A 24,667-nucleotide genomic window follows, 5' to 3' on the forward strand; every position below is an offset into this window, starting at 1 on the left:
TGTAGTCTCTTATGGTCAATTTTCCAATGATATGCCTACAAATACGTCACAATGCTGCAGACACCTTGGGGAAACGACAGAAAGTGTAGGCTCATTCCTTGCGCATTCACAGCCATATAAGGAGACATTGGAACACAGCGCATTCAAAATCTGGCTCACTTCCTGTATGAAATTTCATCTTGGTTTCGCCTGTAGCATTAGTTCTGTGGCACTCAGACTATCTTTGCAGTTTTGGAAAAGTCAGTGTTTTCTTTCCAAAGCTGTCAATTATATGCATAGTCGAGCATCTTTTCGTGACAAAATATCTTGTTTAAAACGGGAATGTTTTTCATCCAAAAATGAAATACTGCCCCCAGAGGTTCAAGAGGTTAATGGAAGCCTATCAAATATAATCCAGTTACAATCAGGAATTCCCCAGAGTAGCTATTTAGGCCCCTTGCTGTTTTCAGCTTTCAAAGACATGCCACTGACTTTGAGTAAAGCCATAGTTTCTATGACTCAACACTTTACATGTCAGCTACTACAGTGACTGAACTGACTGCAACACTCAACAAAGAGCTGCAGTTAGTTTCAGAGTGGGTGGCAAGGAATAAGTTAGCCCTAAATATTTCTAAAACTGAAAGCATTGTATTTGGAACAAAACACTCACTAAACCCTAAACCTCAACTAAATCTTGTAATAAATCATGTGGAAATTGAGCAATTTGGGGTGACTAAACTGCTTGGAGTAACACTAGATTGGAAACTGTCATGGTCAAAACATATTGATGCAGTAGTAGCTAAGATGGGGAGAAGTCTGTCTATAATAAAGCGATGCTCTGCCTTCTTAACAACACTATCAACAAGGCAGGTCTTACAGGCCCTAGTTTTGTCGCACCTTGACTACTGTTCAGTTGTGTGGTCAGGTGCCACAAAAAAGGACTTAGGAAAATTGCAATTGGCTCAGAACAGGGCAGCACGGCTGGCCCTTGAATGTACACAGAGAGCTAATATTAATAATATGCATGCCACTCTCTCCTGGTTGAAAGTGGAGGAGATGAGAGGTATTTATGAGAGGTATTGCCATGTTGAATTCACCGAGCTGTCTGTCTTAACTACTGGCACACAGCTCGGACACCCATGCATACCCCCACAAGACATGCCACAATAGGTCTCTTCACAGTCCCCAAGTCCAGAACAAACTATGGGAGGCAGACAGTACTACATAGAGCCATGACTACATGGAACTCTATTCCACATCGAGTAACTAACGCAAGCAGTAAAATTAGATTTAAAAAACAGATCAAAAACTCCTTATGGAACAGCAGGGACTGTGAAGCAACACAAACATTGGCACAGACACATGCATGCATAGACACATGCATACACACACATACACACTATACATACAAATGGATTTAGTACTGTAGATATGTGGTAGTGATGGAGTAGGGGCCTGAGGGCACACATTGTGTTGTGAAATCTGTGAATGTATTGTAATGTTTTAAAATTGTATAAACTGCCTTACTCTTCCTGGGGTCCAGAAAAATGAATCTGCTGTTTTGGCAGCAGCTAATGGGGATCCATAATAAATACAAATACACACACCCTCTCCCACCGGGACATGTTGTCAGGTGGATGCTGCCGCACGGCGCCCACACACACTCATCCCAGTAGGCCTGGTCTTTTCATGACCTTTTGAAGTTGAGTGGTAATTCTCTCTCTAGGAGATGGTGACAGACTAGTGGGGATATCAAACCCTCCATCTAATAATCTCTCTCTAGGAGACGGTGACAGACTAGTGGGGATATCAAACCCTCCATCTAATAATCTCTCTCTAGGAGATGGTGACAGACTAGTGGGGATATCAAACCCTCTATCTAATAATCTCTCTAGGAGACGGTGACAGACTAGTGGGGATATCAAACCCTCCATCTAATAATCTCTCTCTAGGATACGGTGACAGACTAGTGGGGATATCAAACCCTCCATCTAATAATCTCTCTCTAGGAGATGGTGACAGACTAGTGGGGATATCAAACCCTCCATCTAATAATCTCTCTCTAGGAGATGGTGACAGACTAGTGGGGATATCAAACCCTCCATCTAATAATCTCTCTCTAGGAGACGGTGACAGACTAGTGGGGATATCAAACCCTCCATCTAATAATCTCTCTCTAGGAGATGGTGACAGACTAGTGGGGATATCAAACCCTCTATCTAATAATCTCTGTCTAGGAGATGGTGACAGACTAATGGGGATATCAAACCCTCCATCTAATAATCTCTCTAGGAGATGGTGACAGACTAGTGGGATATCAGGATCCGGGCCCAGCGTCATCTCACGACTAACACTCACAGGACAGGCTGGGTGACACCATACACGACTTCACAACACAAGAAGTCACTTTTGTGTGATAGTTTAGGATTGTTCACATTTGCGTGCGTAGTTTGTCTGAAATCTCAGATGTCAGATTTTTGAACTTCGGACATTGGTGAGTTCAGACAAACGGTGTATGTTCATGGTGGGAGATTTCTCTAACACACTCTCCATTTTCCAGGCCTCCCAATGTGCCGCCCAAACCTCACAGTGGCACAAATAGGAGGGCTAGGCCCCGCTCGGTCTTTAACGTTAAGTTGTTTAATGGCAATCTGGAGTCCTTTGTCAAGGTACTGGTCAAGTCTGGCCTTGGACTGCTACCGACCGTCTCTCCGACCGTTTCCATAATAATGACCGTAACTCAACAACTCACACTTTTGTCTTTTTCCTGGGGTCTGATCATTAGGCTGACCACACCAGTCAGGGATTTTATCTTCTCGTTTCTCTCTGTAGTCTCAAACGTTGGGGAAGCACAGGGGTGGCATTGCTACTGACAGAGTGCATCCAGGGAAGGAGGTATGATGACAGAGCAGAGGGCACACTAGCACAGTGGAGGGGGGTAAAGGGGGAGGGTGGGGGGGAAGGAGGACGGGATGTAGGGAAGATGTTTGTCTCCATCTTTCCCCCGAGTCTCTGCTGTCAGCTAGGGCATTGGTATTCCTCCCTATTCCTCTCTCTTCCTTCTCTCTCTTCTCTGGCTGGTTTGAAAGCAGCCATTGTCAGCAGGATATATGTGACAGCCAGGGGATGGTGGCCAGAGCGATAAGGAATCCACCACCTCCCCACAATGCCCTGCTGCTTCCCCTGCGTTTGACGCCAGCTCTATTCTTAGTGTGTGGGGGAGGGCTGGGCTGTGGTACTGTAGCTGGCTGCTGTGGTGATTTAATCTGGGTTTCACCTCTTTCTCGCTCTCTCTGCTTTCTTCTCTGCTTCTTCATAGCCGCGGACGACGGAACTCGCACACCAGACACCAGGTAGAGTGGAGACACTGTGGAGTGGAGAGGGACCCGTCCCTACTGCTACCTGTCTGTCTGTCAGGGCTGGGGTGATAACAGTATTGCCATACTCGTTAGTATTGTGGCAAGGAAACAAAACACGAAGCGGGTTTAACTTCTTTAGAAATAGCTCCCTGATGTTGGAAACAAACATCATTATGTTGTCATCCAGAGTCACATTTATTTACACTGCTCAAAAAAATAAAGGGAACACTAAAATAACACATCCTAGATCTGAATGAAATATTCTTATTAAATAATTTTTTCTTTACATAGTTAAATGTGCTAACAACTAAATCACACAAAAATTATCAATGGAAATCAAATTTATTAACCCATGGAGGTCTGGATTTGGAGTCACACTCAAAATTAAAGTGGAAAACCACACTACAGGCTGATCCAACTTTGATGTAATGTCCTTAAAACAAGTCAAAATGAGGCTCAGGAATGTGTGTGGCCTCCACGTGCCTGTATGACCTCCCTTCAACGCCTGGGCATGCTCCTGATGAGGTGGCGGATGGTCTCCTGAGGGATATCCTCCCAGACCTGGACTAAAGCATCTGCCAACTCCTGGACAGTCCGTGGTGCAACGTGGCGTTGGTGGATGGAGCGAGACATGATGTCCCAGATGTGCTCAATTGGATTCAGGTCTGGGGAACGGGCGGGCCAGTCTCATGCTACCACTAGAGTGAAAGCACCGCCAGCATTCAAAAGTGACCAAAACATCAGCCAGGAAGCATAGGAACTGAGAAGTGGTCTGTGGTCCACACCTGCAGAACCACTCCTTTATTGGGGGTGTCTTGCTAATTGCCTATAATTTCCACCTGTTGTCTATTCCATTTGCAAAACAGCATGTGACATTTATTGTCAATCAGTGTTGCTTCCTAAGTGGACAGTTTGATTTCACAGAAGTGTTATTGACTTGGAGTTATATTGTGTTGTTTAAGTGTTCCCTTTATTTTTTTGAGCAGTGTATTTTGCAAGCTATAGCACACAATATTTTACATACAGCAGGTTTTTAAAGGACCAAATAGTTTGGTCTGCTTTGTGTTTTCATTTGTGCCATTTAAAAAATATTGCGATACTGTTATTGTCACAGTCTTACTGTCTATGCTGACTTCCTATCTCTGTCTCTCTCTTTTTCTGCCCCTAACATCCCCTCGACTTCCTGTCTGTGATAATCTTTCACCCGTTTGTGCTGATGTGCAATACTAACTCCCTGGAGGTTTGCCCTGACAGACTGAACTGCTCACATCTATAGATGTCAATTTATTCATATGTTCCTGTGCCAGGGCTACAACTGGATTATGAAGTACAATTTGATCTGTACCCTATTAATTGAAAATGTACCCTATACTTACAATTTGGCTTAGATTACATTGTAAAATTCGTAGGATGCCCAACACTTATTTCAGACCTTGCAACATCTACATTGACAGATATTGAATTCCTCCAAACATAGTCTGTCTTGCTCAGTCCTCAGCTACAGAACATTGATACCCGGTGGTTCCTGGAATCCCGGCATGGTTGATGTGTTTAGGGCCGTGTGTCTACGCCCCCTGGGTGAAAACCCATCCACAACATTATTAGAAGCATGTAAGAGGTCTCTGCCTCAGCAGGGAGCTAGCAGCTGGTACTTTGGTACTACTCTGGAGTGCAGCTCTTGTACCCTTCTACTGAAGGAGGGAGGAATGTGTTCTCTGTAAAGGGACAGCTCCTCTCTCTCTCTCCTCTTTTCTCACTCCTCCTCCTCTCTCTCCACTCCATATGGAGTGTGTGGTAGTGGCTCTGTTACATAACCTCACATCCCTTATCAGTGTCCCAAGTGTGCTCTCAAGTGTTGACGTAACACAATAAAACAAGATAAAGAGGCCATGTTTCGTACCACTGAAGCCCCATTGAGTTGTATTGGCTAAGAGAAACTGGGCATGAATGGTTCTGTAGCTGCAAAACTTTAGTCTGTCTCTGTAAACCTTCAGTAGGATCATTGGTAACACTTTACTGTAGTCCCTTATATGCCAATGGCAGATGTTATATTATCATAAGTAGTTATTATAAAGGCTTTATGAATGCATACATAAGGCTGGCTACAGTAAAATGTCACCGGTCATTTCTCCTTTCACCCATTAAGTATAATAATGGAGGCATGCATTTCGGGAAAAATAAGCATGTAAAGACTGAATGATATAATGTATTTCAGAATGAGCCATCTGTTAATATGACATGTCCTTCCTCTCATTGTGAAGGACTCTGGACAAGCTATTCCCCGTGTGGTGGAGAGCTGTGTTCGATTCATCAATCTCTATGGTGAGCTGGTCATCCATATATTACTTGTATTTGTTTTGCGACAGCTATGATTTTCTCTCCTTTTCTCACCTCTTGCAGGCCAATCAAGCGTAACAGTCCAAAATGACTGTGTGGTGCTAAAACTTCTCCCCTGGTCAAGGGTAACATTGCGGCAATTTCAGTGTTAATTGTCTGGGTGTTTCCATTCTTCCCGTGTCTGTGTTAAAATCCGTTCCATTTTAGTCACAGTCATGGGAAAGACTATGCAGATGCCATCTTGTTTACAGCATCTGTCCATGCAGCCAATGGGATGCAACACACACATTCCACACACACACACACCCTTCACACACACTGTCAAATAGGTTAGTTAGACTATCACTGTGAGACGCATTAATAAAACTCCAACAAAACACGTCGGCTTAAACTTTTGAAGGCGTGACGCTAATGACCTCTCTGTGTTTTGCGGACACCGGCGATGTCTTACTGGGGCGGCCGTCTCTAGTGGGGAAGACCCTGACTAATTAAGTTCCGAACTGACCTCTCTCGTTATTAAATGCTAATCCTGGCTGGAGGGCACTTTAGTAAGACTTGGTTGCGGTCTCTCTCCCTCATTAATTATCTTTAATTGGAAAACTTAAGGGCAAGAGGAATGGGATGTGGCCTTTAGTTGGGACTTAAACTGGCTTTTCTTTTTGCACTGGTGGTCTTTTATAATGGCTGCCTGTCACAATGGACTAAACGTGTGTGTCTACCTTTCTGTCTCACCTCTCTCTTCCTCTCTCTCTCTCGGTTCTGTACTTCTCTCTCCCCTCTGCCATTCTTTGTTCCCTGCAGGCCTTCAGCATCAAGGGATATTCCGTGTGTCCGGGTCTCAGATGGAAATCAATGACATCAAGAACTCATTCGAGAGAGGTACTGTAGGATGTTCTGTTACTGTAAGGTACTGTAGGATGTTCTGTTACTGTAAGGTACTGTAGGATGTTCTGTTACTGTAAGGTACTTTAGGATGTTCTGTTACTGTAAGGTACTGTAGGATGTTATGTTACTGTAAGGTACTGTAGGATGTTATGTTACTGTAAGGTACTGTAGGATGTTCTGTTACTGTAAGGTACTGTAGGATGTTCTGTTACTGTAAGGTACTGTAGGATGTTCTGTTACTGTAAGGTACTGTAGGATGTTCTGTTACTGTAAGGTACTGTAGGATGTTCTGTTACTGTAAGGTACTGTAGGATGTTCTGTTACTGTAAAGTACTGTAGGATGTTCTGTTACTGTAAGGTACTGTAGGATGTTCTGTTACTGTAAGGTACTGTAGGATGTTCTGTTACTGTAAGGTACTGTAGGATGTTCTGTTACTGTAAGGTACTGTAGGATGTTCTGTTACTGTAAGGTACTGTAGGATGTTCTGTTACTGTAAGGTACTGTAGGATGTTCTGTTACTGTAAGGTATTGTAGGATGTTCTGTTACTGTAAGGTACTGTAGGATGTTCTGTTACTGTAAGGTACTGTAGGATGTTCTGTTACTGTAAGGTACTGTAGGATGTTATGTTACTGTAAGGTACAGTAGGATGTTATGTTACAGGAAGGTACTGTTGGATGTTATGTTACTGTAAGGTACTGTAGGATGTTCTGTTACTGTAAGGTACTGTAGGATGTTTTGTTACTGTAAGGTACTGTAGGATGTTATGTTACTTTAGGATGTTCTGTTACTGTAAGGTACTGTAGGATGTTCTGTTACTGTAAGGTACTTTAGGATGTTCTGTTACTGTAAGGTACTGTAGGATGTTCTGTTACTGTAAGGTACTGTAGGATGTTCTGTTACTGTAAGGTACTGTAGGATGTTCTGTTACTGTAAGGTACTGTAGGATGTTATGTTACTGTAAGGTACTGTAGGATGTTCTGTTACTGTAAGGTACTGTAGGATGTTATGTTACTCTAGGATGTTATTTTACTGTAAGGTACTGTAGGATGTTCTGTTACTATAAGTTACTGTACGATGTTCTGTTACTATAAGGTACTGTAGGATGTTCTGTTACTGTAAGGTACTGTAGGATGTTATGTTACTCTAGGATGTTATTTTACTGTAAGGTACTGTAGGATGTTGTGTTACTTTAGGATGTTCTGTTACTGTAAGGTACTGTAGGATGTTCTGTTACTATAAGGTACTGTAGGATGCTCTGTTACTGTAAGGTACTGTAGGATGCTCTGTTACTGTAAGGTACTGTATGATGTTCTGTTACTGTAAGGTACTGTAGGATGTTCTGTTACTGTAAGGTACTGTAGGATGCTCTGTTACTGTAAGGTACTTTAGGATGTTCTGTTATTGTAAGGTACTGTAGGATGTTATGTTACTATAAGGTACTGTAGGATGTTATGTTACTGTAAGGTACTGTAGGATGTTTTGTTACTTTAGGATGTTCTGTTACTGTAAGGTACTGTAGGATGTTCTGTTACTGTAAGGTACTTTAGGATGTTCTGTTACTGTAAGGTACTGTAGGATGTTCTGTTACTGTAAGGTACTGTAGGATGTTCTGTTACTGTAAGGTACTGTAGGATGTTCTGTTACTGTAAGGTACTGTAGGATGTTATGTTACTGTAAGGTACTGTAGGATGTTATGTTACTGTAAGGTACTGTAGGATGTTATGTTACTGTAAGGTACTGTAGGATGTTATGTTACTGTAAGGTACTGTAGGATGTTCTGTTACTGTAAGGTACTGTAGGATGTTCTGTTACTGTAAGGTACTGTAGGATGTTCTGTTACTGTAAGGTACTGTAGGATGTTCTGCTACTGTAAGGTACTTTAGGATGTTCTGTTACTCTAAGGTACTGTAGGATGTTCTGTTACTGTAAGGTACTTTAGGATGTTATGTTACTGTAAGGTACTGTAGGATGTTCTGTTACTGTAAGGTACTGTAGGATGTTCTGTTACTGTAAGGTACTGTAGGATGTTCTGTTACTGTAAGGTACTGTAGGATGTTCTGTTACTGTAAGGTACTGTAGGATGTTCTGTTACTGTAAGGTACTGTAGGATGTTCTGTTACTGTAAGGTACTGTAGGATGTTCTGTTACTGTAAGGTACTGTAGGATGTTCTGTTACTGTAAGGTACTGTAGGATGTTCTGTTACTGTAAGGTACAGTAGGATGTTATGTTACAGGAAGGTACTGTTGGATGTTATGTTACTGTAAGGTACTGTAGGATGTTATGTTACTGTAAGGTACTGTAGGATGTTTTGTTACTGTAAGGTACTGTAGGATGTTATGTTACTTTAGGATGTTCTGTTACTGTAAGGTACTGTAGGATGTTCTGTTACTGTAAGGTACTTTAGGATGTTCTGTTACTGTAAGGTACTGTAGGATGTTCTGTTACTGTAAGGTACTGTAGGATGTTCTGTTACTGTAAGGTACTGTAGGATGTTCTGTTACTGTAAGGTACTGTAGGATGTTATGTTACTGTAAGGTACTGTAGGATGTTCTGTTACTGTAAGGTACTGTAGGATGTTATGTTACTCTAGGATGTTATTTTACTGTAAGGTACTGTAGGATGTTCTGTTACTATAAGTTACTGTACGATGTTCTGTTACTATAAGGTACTGTAGGATGTTCTGTTACTGTAAGGTACTGTAGGATGTTATGTTACTCTAGGATGTTATTTTACTGTAAGGTACTGTAGGATGTTGTGTTACTTTAGGATGTTCTGTTACTGTAAGGTACTGTAGGATGTTCTGTTACTATAAGGTACTGTAGGATGCTCTGTTACTGTAAGGTACTGTAGGATGCTCTGTTACTGTAAGGTACTGTATGATGTTCTGTTACTGTAAGGTACTGTAGGATGTTCTGTTACTGTAAGGTACTGTAGGATGCTCTGTTACTGTAAGGTACTTTAGGATGTTCTGTTATTGTAAGGTACTGTAGGATGTTATGTTACTATAAGGTACTGTAGGATGTTATGTTACTGTAAGGTACTGTAGGATGTTCTGTTACTGTAAGGTACTGTAGGATGTTCTGTTACTGTAAGGTACTGTAGGATGTTCTGTTACTGTAAGGTACTGTAGGATGTTAACATATTATTGTACAGTCAGCCCAATACTTTTATACTGTCCAGGATTGATAGGTCAGTCAGTCAAATTACACTTCACACATTTGATACCATCAGTGGATTGCAGCACATAGGGACAGAAGGAAAAGCAAACATAGGAAATCAATTATGTACTTCAGCTTGAGCTGCAGAATATGACTTTGCTTAATTGCTAGTTAATTTTCTCTTTTGAGATAATTAGTTAACACTGGAAAGAACTTATTAAGCTGATGAAAGAAGCAGAAACATTGACATGTTTACAATGTACCCTAGTCTAATGGGCACTGCTTGTTTGTAAGTTTCAAACTTCCTTCTAGTCAGGGGAAATGTAATGATTGCCTGCATACAACACCCTCACATACACTTATCGATCTCCCAGGTAAGGACCCATTGACAGATGAAGAGAACAACCACGACATCAACTCGGTTGCCGGGGTTCTTAAACTCTACTTCCGGGGCCTGGAGAAATCCCTCTTGCCCAAGGAAAGATTTAATGACCTCCTCTCCTGCGTCAGTAAGTACCTCTGCTTGAGGTTGTCTCTGGACCAGCACAGCTGGCTGTGCTACATTATAATAAACACACGCAAGCATGTACAAACAAACACACAGACGCGTGCACACCCACACATATTATGGGCATATCTGCAAAGTTGAACTTAATGTGTTCATATTGAATGGAAGTGTATACATTGTGACATTCAGATGGAGCAGATGCCCTCTAGGAGCCATGTAAGTCATTAGTTGGTGTTCACATGCCCTTCACAGGTCAACTCTTAATGTCCCACTATGGGGAAATCATCACAAACATCATAGCTACTACTTACTCTTCTGTGGTGTGTTCATCAGTAGCATTGTGTTATACCGTCTTTGTGCCTGGAGGTGAATAGTACCACTTTGTGTTGTTGACTATCTTCTCCACTGACTAGAGCATTCATGTGGTGAGCTAGGACACAAAGCTCACCATACAGCCTGGTGTTGGGTAATGAAAAGTATAAACGCACAACTACCGTAGTGTTTACATCAAACCATACAGTGGCGAGATCACTACTCTGTCACAGACGGCCATATTGTTCTCTTGCTGTAACGGCAGTGTGACACGGTCTTGCATAGTTCAGTCCGCTCTTTGTGGGACACGCTCTGACCTTTTATAAGATGTCATGTGGGGGCTTTGGGGGTGGGGGGGACTAGTGGAGTAGGCACTGTTGTTCAAGAACAATGGACTGGCTAGCTAGTGTGGGTCACGTACTGTACACAACGTTTGCCGTAATGCCTTTGGTGTGTGTGAGAATGGGGGGGGGATTCTGTGTGTGCACTCGCCGCCTTCTGTGTGTATGTGAGCGAGAGATATGGCATTGGTTTATATTGTGCAGTCAGTGTGTGAGTGATGGGGATTCCCTGTTGTCTACATTCTCAGGCTTCACATACCAGCAATTGGAGAGTGGGCCTCTTGCCCAGCCACCAGTCTCCATATTAATAAAACCCTCCACTCCTTTCAGAATGAGCCAGATATTTAGCACAGTATCACCTTTTACTTTAAATGGTTGGCTCACTGGGCACTGGGTAAACACATTTATCTAGGTACAGAATGTTGTCCATGTTTTTCACAGTGCTGCATTTGAACTTTAACTTGGTCTTTGTTGTACAGCTGCAAATGCCTGTGTAGTCTGTCTATGGTCTTTTCATTTGGGATTCACAACGAGTGGGCTGGGGTGATTGTGAGGAAGGGGGGGTGACTGTTCTTTAAATAGCATCCATCTGAAGTGTTCAGGAACCATGCAGAAAGAAACCGAGTTAAGAAACCGAGTGTAAGATGAATAACATCACAAGTATTCCCAAAAGCCAACTCCCAGATGGCCCAAACTCGTTTCACGGTGACAGCACTACTTCAGGCAGCCATCGTTGTCGTCAATGAAAAAATGAAATGGGCTGCTTTGGAACGGAGGAGATGGGCGGATTCGAGTGAAACAGATCAGTGAAACAGAACAGTGAAACAGAACAGTGAAACAGATCAGTGAAACAGATCAGTGAAACAGATCAGTGAAACAGATCAGTGAAACAGAACAGTGAAACAGATCAGTGAAACAGAACAGTGAAACAGAACAGTGAAACAGATCAGTGAAACAGATCAGTGAAACAGATCAGTGCTCCACCATTCGTGATCATTCTGAGATGAGACTAAAGGGATGTTTTGTGAGATGCTTTGTCCTTGATTATTATAGCAGTAGTGACAAAAATAGTTTAAAACGCCAAAGATCATTTTCTCTGGCTGACTAGAAAGAGACCGAGATAGAGAAACAGTATGAGGTCTCGACATGTTTTAGTGCTTCAGCAGACACTCTTGTCCAGAGACTTCTAATCAGAACGTTGTGCTCTGAGACATCTCAAGAAGACACATGCTCCCTCTCCCATCTGATAGAAGAGTGTAACATTCTTACGATATTTAGTGCAGCAACAGAACTGGAAACAGCAGAACTTATACCGGTGTGATTTATAACTGTGCAATTGTCTTCTATGATAGTGCTAGCATCTATAGTGCTATTGGGAGCAGTTTTGTGCTCTGAGACAACTTCATCAGTGGTTAACTTGGTGAGGGCTCCAGATACAGCTCTCGCCATTGAGCGCAGCATTGAGTCTGATTCAACCAGGCTATAGAATTTGTGACCTATCCTAATGGCCTCAGCCCGGATATGCTGCTGTGCTATTTATCGTTGCAGCCTGCAGTCACACTGGGTATCAATGAGTGAATGGTCACATTCAGATGGATAACTCTCATTAAATATGCAGCCCTGCAAAGTGGTGGGTCAGACCCATTTTAGAGAAGAGCATGGACGACAAAGTGACAGAAATCACAGTGATACGTTCTCTGGATGTGTTGGTTTCTCGGCGGAACTGTTCACACACACAACCACATATACACACATACACACACATATACATACACGCACACATACACACACACACACACACACACACACGTATACACACATACACACACACACACACGTATACACATACACACACACACACACACACACACACACACACACACACACACACACACACACACACACACACACACGTATACACATACACACACACGTATACACATACACACACATATACACACACACACACACACATACACACACACACACATACATACATATACACACACACACACATACATACATATACACACACACACACACACACACACACACACACACACACACACACACACACACACACACACACCTCGGATACATGTATTTTAAATTGAAATGTGCATACTAATAAGAAATGTAGATCAAGCTAAAAACAGTTCAACCGCATTGTGTAAATAGCTTCGGTCTGTACTACTAAGATTTACAGTGCCTTGCGAAAGTATTCGGCCCCCTTGAACTTTGCGACTTTTTGCCACATTTCAGGCTTCAAACATAAAGATATAAAACTGTATTTTTTTGTGAAGAATCAACAACAAGTGGGACACAATCATGAAGTGGAACGACATTTATTGGATATTTCAAACTTTTTTAACAAATCAAAAACTGAAAAATTGGGTGTGCAAAATTATTCAGCCCCTTTACTTTCAGTGCAGCAAACTCTCTCCAGAAGTTCAGTGAGGATCTCTGAATGATCCAATGTTGACCTAAATGACTAATGATGATAAATACAATCCACCTGTGTGTAATCAAGTCTCCGTATAAATGCACCTGCACTGTGATAGTCTCAGAGGTCCGTTAAAAGCGCAGAGAGCATCATGAAGAACAAGGAACACACCAGGCAGGTCCGAGATACTGTTGTGAAGAAGTTTAAAGCCGGATTTGGATACAAAAATATTTCCCAAGCTTTAAACATCCCAAGGAGCACTGTGCAAGCGATAATATTGAAATGGAAGGAGTATCAGACCACTGCAAATCTACCAAGACCTGGCCGTCCCTCTAAACTTTCAGCTCATACAAGGAGAAGACTGATCAGAGATGCAGCCAAGAGGCCCATGATCACTCTGGATGAACTGCAGAGATCTACAGCTGAGGTGGGAGACTCTGTCCATAGGACAACAATCAGTCGTATATTGCACAAATCTGGCCTTTATGGAAGAGTGGCAAGAAGAAAGCCATTTCTTAAAGATATCCATAAAAAGTGTCGTTTAAAGTTTGCCACAAGCCTCCTGGGAGACACACCAAACATGTGGAAGAAGGTGCTCTGGTCAGATGAAACCAAAATGAAACTTTTTGGCAACAATGCAAAACGTTATGTTTGGTGTAAAAGCAACACCCTGAACACACCGTCCCCACTGTCAAACATGGTGGTGGCAGCATCATGGTTTGGGCCTGCTTTTCTTCAGCAGGGACAGGGAAGATGGTTAAAATTGATGGGAAGATGGATGGAGCCAAATACAGGACCATTCTGGAAGAAAACCTGATGGAGTCTGCAAAAGACCTGAGACTGGGACGGAGATTTGTCTTCCAACAATACAATGATCCAAAACATAAAGCAAAATCTACAATGGAATGGTTCAAAAATAAACATATCCAGGTGTTAGAATGGCCAAGTCAAAGTCCAGACCTGAATCCAATCGAGAATCTGTGGAAAGAACTGAAAACTGCTGTTCACAAATGCTCTCCATCCAACCTCACTGACCTCGAGCTGTTTTGCAAGGAGGAATGGGAAAAAAATTCAGTCTCTCGATGTGCAAAACTGAGAGAGACATACCCCAAGCGACTTACAGCTGTAATCGCAGCAAAAGGTGGCGCTACAAAGTATTAACTTAAGGGGGCTGAATAATTTTGCACGTCCAATTTTTCAGTTTTTGATTTGTTAAAAAAGTTTGAAATATCCAATAAATGTCGTTCCACTTCATGATTGTGTCCCACTTGTTGTTGATTCTTCACAAAAAAAATACAGTTTTATATCTTTATGTTTGAAGCCTGAAATGTGGCAAAAGGTCACAAAGTTCAAGGGGGCCGAATACTTTCGCAAGGCACTGTATATGATGAGTAATATCTAATGATTTAATACAACCCCATAGTACTAACATTTCTCTCTCTCTCCTTCCCCCCTCTCTCCCTCTCCTTCGCCCCCTCCTTCCCATCCCCCCAGGAATAGAGAACCTGTATGAGCGGTCCCTTTACATCCGTAAGATTCTCCTGACCGCCGTGCCCAGATCCATCCTCATCGTGATGCGCTACCTTTTTGCCTTTCTCAATCAGTAAGTCCTCAACAACCATATTCCAGGGTCATATTCATTAGGCATCAAACTGAAAAAAATATACTGATAGGGAGAGGTACTACCTGGCAAATGTTGGTTTCCTGTTGTGAATGGTTTTCCATTGCATGCCCTAATGAATAATATGACCCAGGCTTGTTCACGGACTCTTCATTGTCTGATATACGGTTTGAAAGCACAAAACACACATTGACTGGCCTACTGTATGTTACTCAGACATGTTACTCAGTCACCAAATAGCCCTAATAACCTGCACCTTTACGAGCATTGTACAGTACATTTCTCCTGTTTGTTACTGTATGTAGAGAGAGAAAATGAGCTAGCGTTAAAGTAAACATGTCTGGGGTTAATGGATGACTGGAGAGATTTACTCCTTAGTAATTTACTCCACCTGAAAGGGGCTCAATTGTTTTACTGCTTAGCTAATAAAGAGAGGAGCATAATCCCGTTGTGTGATCTGTTAGGTTATTAAAAAGCTTTGAGAAATGATCACTACCCAGACAGTGAGAGGATAGGCAGTCAATTTGGTGCCTCGGCTGAATGCAGTTGTACAACACAGAACTCATTCCTGTTTGTACACAATCGAATAAAAATTCTGTGTTTGAGAAGGGCAACGTTTATCCGCTTTATCTTGTTAAAGAGATTATGCTAATTTAATGTAAAGTCGATTGTTGTATGTAAACCCTTTATCTCTCACCTATCTCTCGCTCTGTCTATCTCCCTCTACCACTCTCACTCACCCTCTCTTTGCTCCGTCTCCCCCGTCCCCCCTCTGCCCCCCAGCCTGTCCCAGTACAGCGATGAGAACATGATGGACCCCTATAACCTGGCCATCTGCTTCGGGCCCACCCTCATGCCCACACCCAACATCGAGGACCAGGTGTTGTGCCAGGCACACGTCAACGAGATCATCAAGACCATCATCATCCACCACGAAACCATCTTCCCCGACACCAAGGAGCTGGACGGGCCCGTCTATGAGAAATGCATGGCCGGGGAAGACTACTGGTGAGCTGAACATAGAAATAGAATTACTAGAAAGGCAACTGGTGAGCTGAACGATTGAGCTGCATGATTTGAGCAGGGTGTGTGAGAAGGGCATGGCTGGCGGAGACTACTGGTCAGGGTTCTTGCTTTTAGACACTTTAGAAATTCCATTACTTTTTCATGACTTCCCATGTCTACAAATGAGAATTTGTATGACAGTGGCTAAACATGTGCCGGGCAACACCTTGTGACAAATGTACAGAAGAATACATTTGAATCTACGTTTCATTTCCAACAGCAATTCATCTGACATTTCATGATTTTTCTTCATTGTGTCAATAGATGTGTTCAATTCTCTGGCTTTCCATGTCTGATATTCCAGAAGGTCCCTGACCTGTGAGAACCCTGTGAGATGATTGACTGAGCAGGGTCGCCCTTCGATGAAGTCAGAGGTTATTCATTAGTGAAACTATGCGGGCGACTTGCAATGATGTCATTTTGACCAGCTTCACTGAGGTGTTGGCTGGGGAGCCAGTAGGGGTGTTTTTCTCATTCCCGTCCTGTGAATGTATCGTAGCTCTTCACTGAGGTGTTGGCTGGGGAGCCAGTAGTGGTGTTTTTCTCATTCCCGTCCTGTGAATGTATCGTAGCTCTTCACTGAGGTGTTGGCTGGGGAGCCAGTAGGGGTGTTTTTCTCATTCCCGTCCTGTGAATGTATCGTAGCTCTTCACTGAGGTGTTGGCTGGGGAGCCAGTAGGGGTGTTTTTCTCATTCCCGTCCTGTGAATGTATCGTAGCTCAGGCTCGCAGCCAAATATCCCTTCATATGGGACATAATACTCCATGCTGCCAGTATGTGTGTGTCTGCACTGCAGTGGGAGCTGCAGCTGTCTCAATACGTCGTTAGAGTTAACGCAGGTCATTTTGCTAAATGATTCAAGTGTCCGTGGTGAGACAATATGACAAGGTACAGCTCTCTTTTCTGTATCAGACCTTTAGATATCTGCCTTGACGAAATGACACTGACTAAATCGATCACCATAATGTCCCCAGACGCAGAAGAAAAGAGACCAAGTCACTTGGCAAGGAAACAGTCATTTTAACATCATGTAATGCAGCTTGTATTTGTACGTTAAAACAGAGCAGAGTAACGTCCCTGGGCCAGCTAGCTCCACAGCTATGAGGAGCTGACTAGGGAGACGTTATCGTTCTCTTCCCCTGAAGAGCACTAGCCTGGTCCCAGATCTGTTTGTGCTGTCTTGCCAACTCCTATGCTTTAGATATTGTCCTTGATGAGGTGAGATGGACCGAAGCGATCACAATTGGGAAGGAAACACTAATTATAACCTAAAGTGCATCACATAGAATTACATTAACAGACTAAAGTAAAGTTTGGCAGGATGGCTCCACAGCTGTGAGGAGAGCCTGTCTCCTCCTCTGAAGAGCACGTCTCTCTCTCTGTTCCTTGGCAGAGCGTAAGCCTTTGCTCTGCCAGAGATAATCACCTGTCACAGCCATCAGGACACCATCCCTGACCGAGCCACATCAAACCTAGAAGATTTGTTGTCGTCTCTCCATCTCCCCCCCCCCCCCCCCCCCCCTCATCGCTGTACTGAGGCGGGTGGCTGTGGTGTGTTACCCTGGGAAGCGGCGCTAAGTGCCAGTCGGAGGAGATCTGTGGAAGATGTAAGGGACATTAATGCCAGGGACATCTGAAAACCGATAAACAGCACCTAGCCTGTGTCATGGGAATACTGATGATGCCCTCTATTTGGTAGTCGGTGGCTGCCAATAGTCGGTGGATGCCTCTCAATGTGGCTGTAGGTGCATCTCAAAATATCTAAAGTCAAGTCAGTGAGACAGACTTGTCCATTACACAGGAGCTCGGACTCAGACTTGTTTACTTAAGACAATTTTTTTAACCTTTATTTAAACTAGGCAAGTCAGTTAAGAACAAATTCTTATTTTCAATGACGGCCTAGGAACTGTTCAGGGGCAGAACGACAGATTTGTACCTTGTCAGCTCGGGTGTTTGAACTTGCAACCTTCAGGTTACTAGTCCAACGCTCTAACCACTAGGCTACGTGGGCAATGTTATTTGGTCCCTAAGCCCTTTATGCAGGGGCCACTTCCTGAGTGGGACCACTTCCTGTGTTTGATAGGGATCACTCCAGTCTGCAACTCGTTTGGTCAAAATGACAACTGACATCATGTACACTTGAAACCCATTCGCAAGCATCTTTTGTCCTGCCGCAACCTGTTTTGTAACATGATTTGCTATGAAACACTGCCAGACAGGTGCACACTCTGGTAACAGATAGTGAGAAAGTTGTAAAAACAAAACGGCACCGAAGAAGACACGTTGCCAACCAACAGTGACTTGATAAGCTGATTTAGCTAATGTGGCCTGCCTGCTAGCTACAACTAGCTAGCTTAATTAACAAACACAAAGATGGAACTTAGCCAGCTAGCTAGTAGTGATTTTAGTTTAACAGCTTGCTGATGATGAACTTGTTCTCAGAAATCAGTCCTGACTGCAGCCAGCAGCAGCTGACTTTATTCTGTCTGCAGTTCACTGACTTTTGTAGTGTAAATACCTGATGTACAATTGCACAACTAAGACCTGCTCTGCAATGAAGTCAAAATGAATTACAGATTTATTGATTTATATTTTGAGGAAGTGGTAGTGGCTAGGTTGTTGCTACCGTGACTCAGGAGGGACAAAAGACAGTAACTGCCAGGGTAAGATATGCAAACATAGCACACCCACATCGAACCACACCCCCCAAGACCCAAATCTTGTTTTTCTTAATGAGCAATAGAAAAACACATGCGGAATCATTGCGTTCAGCCCCCTTTAACAGCGGCCCTCCAGACCTCGGTGACGACTGAATGCAGGCTGTGGGGATAAATGAGTTTGACACCCCTGATCTACACTAAAAGTCTTTGATAGATTATATCTATGTGAGTGCATACTACTACCAGGTATTTGCTTTCACCAGTCCAGTAGTGTCACATCATTGCCAAAGAAGGAAAGGAGGCAAATAGGGGAATCCACTTTAAACAAGATACACGCTGAGGATGGATGAAATTGAGTAGCGGGTACAATTGTATCCATGGTAGCCTGACGTCAACCTATAATCTCAGACCCCTAACCCTGACCTCTGACCTTCTCTCCCCCCACAGTGAGAGTCCCTACAGTGAGCATGGGGCCATAGAGGAGGTGGACAATGAGGGAGGCACTGAGACGCATACCAGTGAGGATGGTGAGTACCCTTCAACCAGGCACCCTTGTAACCCTATGATGTTATGACATACCAGATGTGAACGTCATGGGAAAAGCATACTTTCTTTCCCCAGTGTCTGTGCTGTGGTCTAGTGAGGGTTAAATCCAGACTTTCTCTAGTGTCTGTGCTGTGGTCTAGTGAGGGTTAAATCCAGACTTTCCCCGGTGTCTGTGCTGTGGTCTAGCGAGGGTTAAATCCAGACTTTCCCCGGTGTCTGTGCTGAGGTCTAGTGAGGGTTAAATCCAGACTTTCCCCGGTGTCTGTGCTGTGGTCTAGCGAGGGTTAAATCCAGACTTTCCCTAGTGTCTGTGCTGTGGTCTAGTGAGGGTTAAATCCAGACTTTCTCTAGTGTCTGTGAGGGTTAAATCCAGACTTTCCCCGGTGTCTGTGCTGTGGTCTAGTGAGGGTTAAATCCAGACTTTCTCCAGTGTCTGTGCTGTGGTCTAGTGAGGGTTAAATCCAGACTTTCTCTAGTGTCTGTGCTGTGGTCTAGTGAGGGTTAAATCCAGACTTTCTCCAGTGTCTGTGCTGTGGTCTAGTGAGGGTTAAATCCAGACTTTCTCTAGTGTCTGTGCTGTGGTCTAGTGAGGGTTAAATCCAGACTTTCCCCGGTGTCTGTGCTGTGGTCTAGTGAGGGTTAAATCCAGACTTTCTCTAGTGTCTGTGCTGTGGTCTAGTGAGGGTTAAATCCAGACTTTCCCCGGTGTCTGTGCTGAGGTCTAGTGAGGGTTAAATCCAGACTTTCCCCGGTGTCTGTGCTGTGGTCTAGTGAGGGTTAAATCCAGACTTTCTCCAGTGTCTGTGCTGTGGTCTAGTGAGGGTTAAATCCAGACTTTCTCCAGTGTCTGTGCTGTGGTCTAGTGAGGGTTAAACCAAGAGCCCACTGGCCTGTGTGGATAATCCTGCCTTGCTAAATGGAATGACCTTGGAGGGGCAGGGAACTGGGCTCCAGAGACGTGGGCATCTATTCATATTCTAATTCCTGCTGTATCGCCAACACCCCATGGGACCTGGGCCACACAGTGATGGCAGCACCTCCCCCCCAGATCCCTGGTGGGCTCTTCTGCATCCCTCCGGACCCCCTCGGGTAATGTGATGAGGGAGCTTTAAGTTTTGGGGTTAGCCGATAGTATTTGAATGAGCCCTAATCCTATGGGTTGGTCACTCAAATATACCCAGCATATAAATACTTTTGGGGAATTATTTTGAACTCCAAATATGAATGGGGAGTGATGATGATGAATGATTATGTCTATAATACCATCTGTATTGTCTATGCTTTTAAACGACTTCAGCGTGTGTTAATGTGATAGGCCTCACTCACACCAGCCTCAGAGACACTGCACTGCAGGCCAGGGAACTATATACTTCTAAAACTAAGTAAAAAGTGTTGAGTTGAGACGTCTGCTCTTCCATCTGGTCTGTTGGACCCGGTCTCAGACGAGGGGGGTGCGATGGAGTTGGTCTGTTCCAAATCAAATACACTGACTCACCTCCTCCGTGGGCTACAGAGGGGTCAGGTTGGCTGAATAGGACAGAAACTGGTTGTTTCTCAGGGAAACATTACAAAAACGCTGTACAGCTAAAGTGCCTTTAGACATTTTGTAGAGAATAAATATATTCCTAAACATGTATCTTGTTTTCAATAATGCATTAAAGTAAAACTGCAAAGAATGTGGCAAAGAAATGTACTTTATGTCCTGAATACAAAGCCTTAGGTTTGGGGCAAATCCAACACAGTACTATTCTTCATATTTTCAAGCATGGTGGTGGTTGCATCATGTTACGGGCATGCTTGTCATCGGCATGGACTAGGGAGTTGTTTTTAGGATGAAAATAAATGGAATAGAGCTAAGCACAGGCAAAATTGTAGAGGAAAACCTGGTTCAGTCTGCTTTCCAACAGACACTGGGAGACAAATTGACCTTTCAGCAGGACAATTTTTATTTTACCTTTATTTAACTAGGCAAGTCAGTTAAGAACTTAAGAACAAATGCTTATTTTCAATGACGGCCTAAGAACAGTGTGTTAACTGCCTTGTTCAGGGGCATAACGACACATTTTTCCCTTGTCAGCTCGGGAATTCGATCTTGCAACCTTTCGGTTACTAGTCCAACGCTCTAACCACTAGGTTACCTGCCGCCCTAATAACCTAAAACACAAGGCCAAATATACACTGAACCAGTGTAGACACTGCATTGCTTACCAGGACGACATTGAATGTTCCTGAGTGGCTTAGTCACAGTTTTGACTTAAAGCGACTTGAAAATCTATGGCAAGACTTGAAAATGGCTGTCTAGCAATGATCAACAACCAACTTGACAGAGCCTGAATAATTTTTAAAAGAATGTGCAAATATTGTACGATCCAAGTGTGCAAAGCACTTAGAGACTTACCCAGAAGGACTTTATCATTGTGGAGTATTATGTGTATATGGGTGAGAGAAAAATCTATATATTTCATGTTTACATGTTATACAACAAAATGTGAAATAAGTCAAGGGGTATGAATTCTTTCTGAAGGCACTGTACGTAACAAACATTTTACAAAAATGCTGTACAACTACGTAACAAAAAACTTTACAAAAACTTTCAAAGTTGTGTTGTAGCCGTCCACATTGTCTAGTCTACAACGGAGCCCAACCCGGTTCCATAGTAATAATGAAAACACACATTAGTAGCCTAATCATAATAACAGGCACAATCCCATCTCCTTTCCCTTTAGGTCTGAAAGTGTTTTTAGATTGTCCTTTTCATCATTCACCATCAGTCTTTAAACATCATTTATACATGAGCTCCAGGATGGAAATGTAAACCATCACGTCTCATTACATAGCTTTGCTAGCACACCCTCTTACAGAGTCAGACACATGTATGTCCATTCTAACTAATGAAGACACCTGAGGCGTGATTATTCGGCACCAAATGGAAGAAAAATCTATGAAACGGGGGAGGGACTGACTGCTTGGACATGTCCAATAAGAAAAACTATTTTTCCTAATGAATGGCACCTGATGGTACAGCCTAGAGCATGTAGTTATCCATTGCAAAGCAATTAATTATGGACAAGCAGGCCTAATCAACCATATGAACCTAACTCGGGCTACCATGGTATTGGTCCAAATATTATCACCCTGTTAGGGTTGAGCGGAAAGTCTTTCTGACCCTGATGTTATTGCCGTTCCCTGTGGGCTCTTGAAGCACATTCAGACCTATTGTCCTCAGTTAGTGGTTGAAAATACTTAGGATCTTACTCAGATTTAGAATTTTGCTGTATGACGTCAATGTTCGATCCTAGTTGTCTTCAGGGCTTCAATGTCTTTGTTAGCATCATCCACCTTTTGTAACCAGCCAATAAGGCCAAGCCCTCTCCTCGGCCCTCCTGGTGTGTTAAAGCCCATTTACTCCCATTATGGATGAACTGGAGAAGCCACATTTACAGAACTTGTGTGTGTGTGTGAGAGAGATAGGAAACACATGCATCACATGGGGGAAAATGGTTGGAACTTCCGAGTGTGCCTTAATTCTTTCACATGCTACAGACAGTACTCAATTTTAACGACCTGCATTCCGTCAACTCCTGTAACAACAGGCAATGACATGCGTAACATCGTAGCGTAACATCGTAGCATGACATCGTAGCGTGACATCGTAGCGTGACATCGTAGCGTAACATCGTAGCGTGACATCGTAGCGTGACATCGTAGCGTGACATCGTAGCGTAACATCGTAGCGTGACATCGTAGCGTGACATCGTAGCGTGACATCGTAGCGTAACATCGTAGCGTAACATCGTAGCGTGACATCGTAGCGTAACATCGTAGCGTGACATCGTAGCGTAACAGTGTCCTTTTTTTAGATGCCCATTTCTCTCGCTCTGTCAATACATTGATGTTCCTTCCCTCTGCTGATTAAACACTATAGGGTGTTGGAGTAGTGCATTCTCTTTACCCAGTTCAGTAAACACTGAACATGTCATTTCTCTTCCCCTATGACCCCCCCCAAATCTGTCTCTGCTCATCATGTCCTGTAGCAGATAAGCAGGATCTTAGATTTATTTTCAGAGCGAGCGAGAGAGAATTCATTGGGGCCTGACTAGCTGCTGCTTTTCTGCCTCTCACTTTATCGATTGTTGCCGTATCTCACTCCAAGGTGGTGATCCCTATTCACATGCATGAGCAGAGCGAGTCATGGGACTAGTCCACTTGGGTGTAACGGCATCCTACATTGCACTGCTGTTATATCAGAACCTCTTACTTTTTCTGTCCAGCAATTTTTGTGTGCACACACTGCTATGAGTGTCCTTGTCTATGAGCTTGCGCACTATAAAATTAAAATGAAATCAGAGATCAAATTCCTGTCTGTCATGTCTCATTGACTCCACAACACCCCTGTCATTCCCCACGGCAGAGAGGGGGGAGAGGGAGAAAAAACAAGAGAACCAGGATACATGTTATCTTGGAATCACTGTCCTCTCCACTGCTCCTCTCACCAGGATGTTCATCAGGGAATCTCACTGAGTTGTTTCTGTGAAAAGAATGTCATGGTGGCTTTTCACACATCCTGCTCTGGTTTCCTGCTATCTGAGCTCTGTGGTGCTTCTCCACTGATACCTCTTATCGAGGAAGCCTTGCTGTGGGGAGGAGCAGCAGGGAAAGGCACGGACCCCCTGTCTGACTTGAGGAATTCTAGTGGTTGGATGTTCTTGGGGGTGGATGGGGTTGGGGGTGGGAGGAAACTACCCATTGACGATTGCTGTATCGCCATTGGTCGGGAGTCATGGCTGGCACCACCTAAGAGGAAAGGGCCCATATGACTGTTCCTTGATGTTTTTAGCTCACATGTCAGCAGTTACAGGTATGTCTTAGCCCCTTGTAACACAGTCAGTATCGCACTATGTGATAAAGGTTTCTAACAACATTTTAAATAATATGTGGTGTGGTAATGTACTCCCAACACAGACACTCGCAACAAAAAGCAGATGACAGTGTTTGTATTGGGTTTACCTTATAAACACTGTCCTCACTCAGACATCCCATGCAGAATCTCCATAGGTCTTTGTGACAGCTTGTCGTAGTCTAACCTCAGCAGAAGTCCATACTCTGGCTAACTTACTGTGTACTGAGCAGTATAGATCTCCTTTCACTAAGAGCTATAATCATCCCTGTTCAGGGCCTTCAGGGCCTGTTGTCCAGGGTGTTCTATTGTATGTGTGTAGCTCGGTTGTTATTGACACTAACTAAACTAGACTGACTGCTGCTGCTTTCAATCTCAGATCAATAATACCAGACCCATTTGTGACATCATTCAGACAGACATAATCGTGACATATAATTGCCAGAAATGTTTATACTCTGACACCACTCTGCTAAAAGAAAAATGGATTCCTTCATGTACTTTATCAGCCTTTAGTTTGACATACCTGACTGTGTTCCTCGTTTTCTTCTGC

At 43.4% G+C, this 24,667-nt stretch overlaps 1 protein-coding gene across 5 annotated transcripts in view; it reads left to right on the top strand.

Moving 5' to 3' along the window:
* The window catches only part of LOC110497968 (SLIT-ROBO Rho GTPase-activating protein 1), a 156,243-nt gene that overhangs the window by 116,559 nt on the left and 15,017 nt on the right, over positions 1-24,667 (top strand). For 3 of the 5 annotated variants that reach the window (XM_036957189.1, XM_036957190.1, XM_036957193.1), the window contains exons 12-18: positions 2,540-2,648; positions 5,600-5,660; positions 6,477-6,554; positions 10,096-10,230; positions 14,820-14,928; positions 15,730-15,954; positions 19,119-19,198. In XM_036957189.1, the coding sequence (XP_036813084.1) occupies positions 2,540-2,648; positions 5,600-5,660; positions 6,477-6,554; positions 10,096-10,230; positions 14,820-14,928; positions 15,730-15,954; positions 19,119-19,198 (797 nt within the window). Of the gene's footprint in view, positions 1-2,539; positions 2,649-3,298; positions 3,333-5,599; positions 5,661-6,476; positions 6,555-10,095; positions 10,231-14,819; positions 14,929-15,729; positions 15,955-19,118; positions 19,199-24,667 lie in introns of all 5 variants that reach the window. The other 2 variants (XM_036957191.1, XM_036957192.1) reach the window with 1 other exon arrangement.

This window comes from Oncorhynchus mykiss, chromosome 2, assembly GCF_013265735.2.
Source record: "Oncorhynchus mykiss isolate Arlee chromosome 2, USDA_OmykA_1.1, whole genome shotgun sequence".
Classification (NCBI taxonomy): domain Eukaryota; kingdom Metazoa; phylum Chordata; class Actinopteri; order Salmoniformes; family Salmonidae; genus Oncorhynchus; species Oncorhynchus mykiss.